General features: G+C 55.4%; 1 protein-coding gene across 13 annotated transcripts in view; it reads right to left on the reverse strand.

Moving 5' to 3' along the window:
• Ada3 (transcriptional adaptor 3) overlaps window positions 1-9,518 on the reverse strand; it is a 42,780-nt gene that overhangs the window by 25,879 nt on the left and 7,383 nt on the right. Inside the window, exons 1-2 of one of the 13 annotated variants that reach the window (XM_070093931.1) lie at window positions 1,479-1,621; window positions 579-601 (exon numbers count right to left, since the gene is read on the reverse strand). The exons of 1 other annotated variant lie outside the window; for it this stretch is intronic. In XM_070093931.1, the coding sequence (XP_069950032.1) occupies window positions 579-601; window positions 1,479-1,480 (25 nt within the window). In that variant the 5' untranslated portion in view covers window positions 1,481-1,621. Of the gene's footprint in view, window positions 1-578; window positions 602-1,277; window positions 1,636-9,518 lie in introns of those variants that run through there. 11 more of the 13 variants (XM_070093929.1, XM_070093938.1, XM_070093934.1 and 8 more) reach the window with 11 other exon arrangements.

The following is a 9,518-nucleotide window of genomic DNA, read 5'->3' on the forward strand; positions in this document are numbered from 1 at the left end:
TTTCTGGCGTATAAGGCACATGAGCAAATAAAACATTTAAGACGATGTTTCCAAGCAGTTGTAACCTAACATTAGTAAACAACTGCTAAAGTTTAACCCAAAGCCTACCCTTGACCCTGACCTTGAGCATATAAGGAACAGGCCGAGTTTCCAAGACTTTGTGGGAAAAAAGGTGCGCCTCATACGCCGGAAAATGCAGTATGTCCTGTATTTGTGCAGTCTGTTAAATTGAGGATACACTAGCATTATAATTATATTTAAGGGGAGGTGCTAAGCCCGTATATTTCGTTTAGGCCTCGGGAATGAGAGGCAATCAGGTTTGATCCAAGGAAGGGTAAATTAATCCAATTCCTTGAATCAAGAGCCACTCAGCAACATCAAGGAATGATGATATAATAGAATGAATGATATAATAGAAGTGCACCAAATGGGATGCTGTCGTTCACACAAAAAAAACTTCCCAGCTGAAAACTGAACAAACAGGTGAACTTAATTACGAACTTTACCCTATTTTTTCGTATAAAATCCAAAATTAACAGCGTCTCTTTAATATTTTAATATAGTGGTAGTGTAATTACCTGCTGTTAAAAAGATTCCTTGCCTGCAAAACAATACATTTATTAGTTGTTTTATTTAGAACAACATATAACTGGTTTTAAAAGTTATAGTATTCATGCAGAAGTTCTGGCAGAACATTGATGTTTCGCTCATATAAGTATTGTGTGTATTAAATTATCTAAATTAAACCTAGGATAACCCAATGAAGCCAAATAATGTGAGTTATTTCTAATATTTTTATTATTACAATCATAACTAAGCGCTAAACCCACCAGGGTCAAGTTATTTCTACTGGGGTCCTTATGACAAAAAAAAGTAATAGAATCATATTATTATTATTATTATTATAATCAAGGGGGAAGCGCTAAACCCGGAGGATTATACAGCGCCTGGGGGGGGGGATGTGGAAGGCATTCAGGCTTAATTCAGGGAACTGGAGCACAGATCCAATTCCCTAAATCAAGAGCCCCTCACCAACATCAAGGAACCTTCCTTGAGGGGAATAGAATCATAATGTTACAGATAATATTATAAAATTGTCTTAAATGCAACACAGATGAGTGTTAGTGACCTTTTCAGCCTATTAATATTTCTTACATGTAAACTATATTGTGTACAGCAGAAAATAAATAAATTTATTAGTAGTAGTAACTGGAACTTCATATTTGATGATTGAAACTTAAGTTTGAAAATGAACCAACATTGATGATGATTAATACTAGTGCTTAAAAACCTGCAGTAAACCCGCACGGGTTACTAGTGTTGGGTGGCCGGGCCTAACATGACCTTGGTGTCAGCTGCCATGGTGGGGCGCCATAGTGACCATTAAGTGTGGTAGACCCGCCACACTGACCATTATGTATGGTGGTGGCGCCATAAGTGATCATTAAGTAAGATGTGGGCGCCATAAGTGACCTTACATTGATGTGAGAACAACACGAGTGATGGTGAGGGGCGGCAGCTGCTGCTGTTGTTGTTGTTGTTGACGGTGAGGGGCGGCAGCTGCTGCTGTTGTTGTTGTTGTTGGTGAGGGGCGGCAGCTGCTACTGTTGTTGTTGATGGTGAGGGGCGGCAGCTGCTGCTGTTGTTGTTGTTGTTGGTGAGGGGCGGCAGCTGCTACTGTTGTTGTTGATGGTGAGGGGCGGCAGCTGCTGCTGTTGTTGTTGTTGTTGGTGAGGGGCGGCAGCTGCTGCTGTTGTTGTTGTTGGTGAGGGGCGGCAGCTGCTGCTGTTGTTGTTGATGGTGAGGGGCGGCAGCTGCTACTGTTGTTGTTGTTGGTGAGGGGCGGCAGCTGCTGCTGTTGTTGTTGATGGTGAGGGGCGGCAGCTGCTGCTGTTGTTGTTGTTGTTGGTGAGGGGCGGCAGCTGCTGCTGTTGTTGTTGTTGGTGAGGGGCGGCAGCTGCTGCTGTTGTTGTTGTTGTTGGTGAGGGGCGGCAGCTGCTGCTGTTGTTGTTGTTGTTGGTGAGGGGCGGCAGCTGCTGCTGTTGTTGTTGATGGTGAGGGGCGGCAGCTGCTGCTGTTGTTGTTGTTGTTGGTGAGGGGCGGCAGCTGCTGCTGTTGTTGTTGATGGTGAGGGGCGGCAGCTGCTGCTGTTGTTGTTGTTGTTGAGAGGCGGCAGCTGCTGCTGTTGTTGTTGTTGATGGTGAGGGGCGGCAGCTGCTGCTGTTGTTGTTGTTGTTGGTGAGGGGCGGCAGCTGCTGCTGTTGTTGTTGTTGATGGTGAGGGGCGGCAGCTGCTGCTGTTGTTGTTGTTGATGGTGAGGGGCGGCAGCTGCTGCTGTTGTTGTTGATGGTGAGGGGCGGCAGCTGCTGCTGTTGTTGTTGTTGTTGGTGAGGGGCGGCAGCTGCTGCTGTTGTTGTTGTTGACGGTGAGGGGCGGCAGCTGCTGCTGTTGTTGTTGTTGTTCGTGAGGGGCGGCAGCTGCTGCTGTTGTTGTTGTTGATGGTGAGGGGCGGCAGCTGCTGCTGTTGTTGTTGTTGTTGGTGAGGGGCGGCAGCTGCTGCTGTTGTTGTTGTTGACGGTGAGGGGCGGCAGCTGCTGCTGTTGTTGTTGTTGTTGGTGAGGGGCGGCAGCTGCTGCTGTTGTTGTTGACGGTGAGGGGCGGCAGCTGCTGCTGTTGTTGTTGTTGATGGTGAGGGGCGGCAGCTGCTGCTGTTGTTGTTGTTGACGGTGAGGGGCGGCAGCTGCTGCTGTTGTTGTTGTTGTTGGTGAGGGGCGGCAGCTGCTGCTGCTGTTGTTGTTGACGGTGAGGGGCGGCAGCTGCTGCTGTTGTTGTTGGTGAGGGGCGGCAGCTGCTGCTGTTGTTGTTGTTGACGGTGAGGGGCGGCAGCTGCTGCTGTTGTTGTTGTTGTTGGTGAGGGGCGGCAGCTGCTGCTGTTGTTGTTGTTGACGGTGAGGGGCGGCAGCTGCTGCTGTTGTTGTTGTTGATGGTGAGGGGCGGCAGCTGCTGCTGTTGTTGTTGTTGACGGTGAGGGGCGGCAGCTGCTGCTGTTGTTGTTGTTGTTGGTGAGGGGCGGCAGCTGCTGCTGTTGTTGTTGTTGATGGTGAGGGGCGGCAGCTGCTGCTGTTGTTGTTGTTGTTGTTGGTGAGGGGCGGCAGCTGCTGCTGTTGTTGTTGTTGATGGTGAGGGGCGGCAGCTGCTGCTGTTGTTGTTGATGGTGAGGGGCGGCAGCTGCTGCTGTTGTTGTTGTTGACGGTGAGGGGCGGCAGCTGCTGCTGTTGTTGTTGTTGATGGTGAGGGGCGGCAGCTGCTGCTGTTGTTGTTGTTGTTGGTGAGGGGCGGCAGCTGCTGCTGTTGTTGTTGTTGATGGTGAGGGGCGGCAGCTGCTGCTGTTGTTGTTGTTGATGGTGAGGGGCGGCAGCTGCTGCTGTTGTTGTTGTTGACGGTGAGGGGCGGCAGCTGCTGCTGTTGTTGTTGTTGTTGGTGAGGGGCGGCAGCTGCTGCTGTTGTTGTTGTTGACGGTGAGGGGCGGCAGCTGCTGCTGTTGTTGTTGTTGTTGTTGGTGAGGGGCGGCAGCTGCTGCTATTGTTGTTGTTGACGGTGAGGGGCGGCAGCTGCTGCTGTTGTTGTTGTTGATGGTGAGGGGCGGCAGCTGCTGCTGTTGTTGTTGTTGTTGGTGAGGGGCGGCAGCTGCTGCTGTTGTTGTTGTTGTTGTTGTTGGTGAGGGGCGGCAGCTGCTGCTGTTGTTGTTGTTGTTGGTGAGGGGCGGCAGCTGCTGTTGTTGTTGTTGTTGATGGTGAGGGGCGGCAGCTGCTGCTGTTGTTGTTGTTGGTGAGGGGCGGCAGCTGCTGCTGTTGTTGTTGTTGACGGTGAAGGGCTGCAGCTGCTGCTGTTGTTGTTGGTGAGGGGCGGCAGCTGCTGCTGTTGTTGTTGTTGATGGTGAGGGGCGGCAGCTGCTGCTGTTGTTGTTGTTGATGGTGAGGGGCGGCAGCTGCTGCTGTTGTTGTTGTTGGTGAGGGGCGGCAGCTGCTGCTGTTGTTGTTGTTGTTGGTGAGGGGCGGCAGCTGCTGCTGTTGTTGTTGTTGGTGAGGGGCGGCAGCTGCTGCTGTTGTTGTTGTTGGTGAGGGGCGGCAGCTGCTGCTGTTGTTGTTGTTGGTGAGGGGCGGCAGCTGCTGCTGTTGTTGTTGTTGATGGTGAGGGGCGGCAGCTGCTGCTGTTGTTGATAGTGAGGGGCGGCAGCTGCTGCTGTTGTTGTTGATGGTGAGGGGCGGCAGCTGCTGCTGTTGTTGATGGTGAGGGGCGGCAGCTGCTGCTGTTGTTGTTGTTGATGGTGAGGGGCGGCAGCTGCTGCTGTTGTTGTTGATGGTGAGGGGCGGCAGCTGCTGCTGTTGTTGTTGGTGAGGGGCGGCAGCTGCTGCTGTTGTTGTTGTTGATGGTGAGGGGCGGCAGCTGCTGCTGTTGTTGTTGATGAGGGTGAGGGGCGGCAGCTGCTGCTGTTGTTGTTGTTGATGGTGAGGGGCGGCAGCTGCTGCTGTTGTTGTTGTTGATGGTGAGGGGCGGCAGCTGCTGCTGTTGTTGTTGATGGTGAGGGGCGGCAGCTGCTGCTGTTGTTGTTGATGGTGAGGGGCGGCAGCTGCTGCTGTTGTTGTTGTTGATGGTGAGGGGCGGCAGCTGCTGCTGTTGTTGATGGTGAGGGGCGGCAGCTGCTGCTGTTGTTGTTGATGGTGAGGGGCGGCAGCTGCTGCTGTTGTTGTTGATGGTGAGGGGCGGCAGCTGCTGCTGTTGTTGTTGTTGTTGGTGAGGGGCGGCAGCTGCTGCTGTTGTTGTTGTTGTTGGTGAGGGGCGGCAGCTGCTGCTGTTGTTGTTGTTGATGGTGAGGGGCGGCAGCTGCTGCTGTTGTTGTTGATGGTGAGGGGCGGCAGCTGCTGCTGTTGTTGTTGTTGATGGTGAGGGGCGGCAGCTGCTGCTGTTGTTGTTGGTGAGGGGCGGCAGCTGCTGTTGTTGTTGTTGTTGGTGAGGGGCGGCAGCTGCTGCTGTTGTTGTTGTTGATGGTGAGGGGCGGCAGCTGCTGCTGTCGTTGTTGATGGTGAGGGGCGGCAGCTGCTGCTGTTGTTGTTGATGAGGGTGAGGGGCGGCAGCTGCTGCTGTTGTTGTTGTTGATGAGGGTGAGGGGCGGCAGCTGCTGCTGTTGTTGTTGATGGTGAGGGGCGGCAGCTGCTGCTGTTGTTGTTGTTGATGGTGAGGGGCGGCAGCTGCTGCTGTTGTTGTTGATGGTGAGGGGCGGCAGCTGCTGCTGTTGTTGTTGTTGATGGTGAGGGGCGGCAGCTGCTGCTGTTGTTGTTGTTGATGGTGAGGGGCGGCAGCTGCTGCTGTTGTTGTTGTTGATGGTGAGGGGCGGCAGCTGCTGCTGTTGTTGCTGATGGTGAGGGGCGGCAGCTGCTGCTGTTGTTGTTGATGAGGGTGAGGGGCGGCAGCTGCTGCTGTTGTTGTTGATGGTGAGGGGCGGCAGCTGCTGCTGTTGTTGATGGTGAGGGGCGGCAGCTGCTGCTGTTGTTGATTGTGAGGGGCGGCAGCTGCTGCTGTTGTTGTTGATGAGGGTGAGGGGCGGCAGCTGCTGCTGTTGTTGTTGATGGTGAGGGGCGGCAGCTGCTGCTGTTGTTGTTGATGGTGAGGGGCGGCAGCTGCTGCTGTTGTTGATGGTGAGGGGCGGCAGCTGCTGCAGTTGTTGTTGTTGGTGAGGGGCGGCAGCTGCTGCTGTTGTTGTTGTTGATGGTGAGGGGCGGCAGCTGCTGCTGTTGTTGTTGTTGGTGAGGGGCGGCAGCTGCTGCTGTTGTTGTTGTTGATGGTGAGGGGCGGCAGCTGCTGCTGTTGTTGTTGATGAGGGTGAGGGGCGGCAGCTGCTGCTGTTGTTGTTGTTGATGGTGAGGGGCGGCAGCTGCTGTTGTTGTTGTTGTTGATGGTGAGGGGGCATCTGCTGTTGTTGTTGTTGGTGGTGAGGGGCGGCAGCTGCTGTTATTGTTGATGGTGAGGGGCGGCAGCTGTTGTTGTTGGTGGTGGTGAGGGGCGGCAGCTGCTGCTGTTGTTGTTATTGATGGTGAGGGGCGGCAGCTGCTGTTGTTGTTGGTGGTGGTGAGGGGCGGCAGCTGCTGCTGTTGTTGTTGATGTTGGTGAGGGGCGGCAGCTGCTGCTGTTGTTGTTGGTGTTGAGGGGCGGCAGCTGCTGCTGCTGTTGTCGTTGGTGGTGAGGGGCGGCAGCTGCTGTTGTTGTTGTTGGTGGTGAGGGGCGGCAGCTGCTGTTGTTGTTGTAATGTTGGTGAGCGGCGGCAGCTGCTGCTGTTGTTGTTGGTGGTGAGGGGCGGCAGCTGCTGCTGTTGTTGTTGGTGGTGAGGGGCGGCAGCTGCTGCTGTTGTTGTTGGTGGTGAGGGGCGGCAGCTGCTGCTGTTGTTGGTGAGAGGCGGCAGCTGCTGCTGCTGTTGTTGGTGGTGAGGGGCGGCAGCTGCTGCTGTTGTTGTTGTTGTTGTTGAGAGGCGGCAGCTGCTGCTGCTGTTGTTGTTGATGGTGAGGGGCGGCAGCTGCTGCTGTTGTTGTTGGTGGTGAGGGGCGGCAGCTGCTGCTGTTGTTGGTGGTGGTGGTGAGGGACGGCAGCTGCTGCTGTTGTTGTTGTTGAGGGTGAGGGGCGGCAGCTGCTGCTGTTGTTGTTGTTGAGGGTGAGGGGCGGCAGCTGCTGCTGTTGTTGTTGGTGGTGGTGAGGGGCGGCAGCTGCTGCTGTTGTTGTTGTTGGTGAGGGGCGGCACCCTGCTGCTGTTGTTGTTGTTGAGAGGCGGCAGCTGCTGCTGCTGTTGTTGTTGAGGGTGAGGGGCGGCAGCTGCTGCTGTTGTTGTTGATGATGGTGAGGGGCGGCAGCTGCTGCTGTTGTTGTTGTTGTTGGTCAGGGGCGGCAGCTGCTGCTGCTGTTGTTGATGGTGAGGGGCGGCAGCTGCTGCTGTTGTTGTTGATGGTGAGGGGCGGCAGCTGCTGCTGTTGTTGTTGTTGTTGATGGTGAGGGGCGGCAGCTGCTGCTGTTGTTGTTGGTGGTGGTGAGGGGCGGCAGCTGCTGCTGTTGTTGTTGATGGTGAGGGGCGGCAGCTGCTGTTGTTGTTGTTGTTGGTGGTGGTGAGGGGCGGCAGCTGCTGTTGTTGTTGTTGATGGTGAGGAGCGGCAGCTGCTGTTGTTGTTGTTGTTGATGGTGAGGGGCGGCAGCTGCTGTTGTTGTTGGTGGTGAGGGGCGGCAGCTGCTGTTGTTGTTGATGGTGAGGGGCGGCAGCTGCTGCTGTTGTTGTTGGTGGTGGTGAGGGGCGGCAGCTGCTGCTGCTGTTGTTATTGATGGTGAGGGGCGGCAGCTGCTGTTGTTGTTGGTGGTGGTGGTGAGGGGCGGCAGCTGCTGCTGTTGTTGTTGATGTTGGTGAGGGGCGGCAGCTGCTGCTGTTGTTGTTGGGGGTGAGGGGCGGCAGCTGCTGCTGTTGTTGTTGCTGGTGGTGAGGGGCGGCTGCTGCTGCTGTTGTTGTTGGTGGTGAGGGGCGGCAGCTGCTGCTGTTGTTGGTGAGAGGCGGCAGCTGCTGCTGTTGTTGTTGATGTTGGTGAGGGGCGGCAGCTGCTGCTGTTGTTGTTGTTGAGGGTGAGGGGCGGCAGCTGCTGCTGTTGTTGTTGTTGATGGTGAGGGGCAGCAGCTGCTGCTGTTGTTGTTGTTGTTGATGGTGAGGGGCGGCAGCTGCTGCTGTTGTTGTTGGTGAGGGGCGGCAGCTGCTGCTGTTGTTGTTGATGGTGAGGGGCGGAAGTTGCTGCTGTTGTTGATGGTGAGGGGCGGCAGCTGCTGCTGTTGTTGTTGGTGAGGGGCGGCAGCTGCTGCTGTTGTTGTTGTTGTTGGTGAGGGGCAGCTGCTGCTGTTGTTGTTGTTGGTGAGGGGCGGCAGCTGCTGCTGTTGTTGTTGCTGCTGTTGTTGTTGATGATAGTGAGGGGCGGCAGCTGCTGCTGTTGTTGATAAGGGGCGGCAGCTGCTGCTGTTGTTGATGGTGAGGGGCGGCAGCTGCTGCTGTTGTTGTTGATGGTGAGGGGCGGCAGCTGCTGCTGCTGTTGTTGTTGATGGTAAGGGGCGGCAGCTGCTGCTGCTGTTGTTGCTGCTGTTGTTGATGATGGTGAGGGGCGGCAGCTGCTGCTGTTGTTGTTGGTGAGTGGCGGCAGCTGCTGCTATTGTTGTTGTTGTTGATGTGAGGGGCGGCAGCTGCTGTTGTTGATGTGAGGGACGGCAGCTGCTGCTGTTTTTGTTGATGGTGAGGGGCGGCAGCTGCTGCTGTTGTTGTTGTTGGTGGTGAGGGGCGGCAGCTGCTGCTGTTGTTGTTGTTGTAGGTGAGGGGCGGCAGCTGCTGCTGTTGTTGTTGTTGATGGTGAGAGGCGGCAGCTGCTGCTGTTGTTGTTGGTGGTGGTGAGGGGCGGCAGCTGCTGCTGTTGTTGTTGTTGTTGGTGAGGGCGGCAGCTGCTGCTGCTGTTGTTGTTGTTGACGGTGAGGGGCGGCAGCTCCTGCTGTTGTTCTTGATGGTGAGGGGCGGCAGCTGCTGCTGTTGTTGTTGATGGTGAGGGGCGGCAGCTGCTGCTGTTGTTGTTGATGTTGATAGTGAGGGGCGGCAGCTGCTGCTGTTGTTGTTGTTGGTGAGGGGCGGCAGCTGCTGCTGTTGTTGTTGTTGGTGAGGGGCGGCAGCTGCTGCTGTTGTTTGTGAGGGGCGGCAGCTGCTGCTGTTGTTGTTGTTGCTGTTATTGATGTTGTTGATGGTGAGGGGCGGCAGCTGCTGCTGTTGTTGTTGTTGGTGGTGGTGAGGTTCGGCAGCTGCTGCTGTTGTTGTTGTTGATGTTGATGGTGAGGGGCGGCAGCTGCTGCTGTTGTTGTTGCTGCTGCTGTTGTTGATGATGGTGAGGGGCGGCAGCTGCTGCTGTTGTTGTTGCCGTTGTTGTTGATGGTGAGGGGCGGCAGCTGCTGCTGCTGTTGTTGATGGTGACGGGCGGCAGCTGCTGCTGTTGTTGTTGTTGTTGATGTTATTGTTGATGAGGGGCGGCAGCTGCTGCTGCTGTTGTTGTTGATGGTGAGGGGCGGCAGCTGCTGCTGCTGTTGTTGTTGATGGTGAGGGGCGGCAGCTGCTGCTGTTGTTGTTGTTGCTGCTGTTGTTGATGGTGAGGGGCGGCAGCTGCTGCTGTTGTTGTTGATGGTGAGGGGCGGCAGCTGCTGCTGTTGTTGTTGCTGCTGTTGTTGATGTTGATGGTGAGGGGCGGCAGCTGCTGCTGTTGTTGTTGTTGCTGCTGTTGTTGTTGTTGATGGTGAGGGGCGGCAGCTGCTGCTGTTGTTGATGTTGATGGTGAGGGGCGGCAGCTGCTGCTGTAGTTGTTGATGTTGTTGATGGTGAGGGGCGGCAGCTGCTGCTGTTGTTGTTGTTGATGTTGTTGATGGTGAGGGGCGGCAGCTGCTGCTGTTGTTGATGGTGAGGGGCGGCAGCTGCT

Source organism: Cherax quadricarinatus, chromosome 44, assembly GCF_038502225.1.
Source record: "Cherax quadricarinatus isolate ZL_2023a chromosome 44, ASM3850222v1, whole genome shotgun sequence".
Classification (NCBI taxonomy): domain Eukaryota; kingdom Metazoa; phylum Arthropoda; class Malacostraca; order Decapoda; family Parastacidae; genus Cherax; species Cherax quadricarinatus.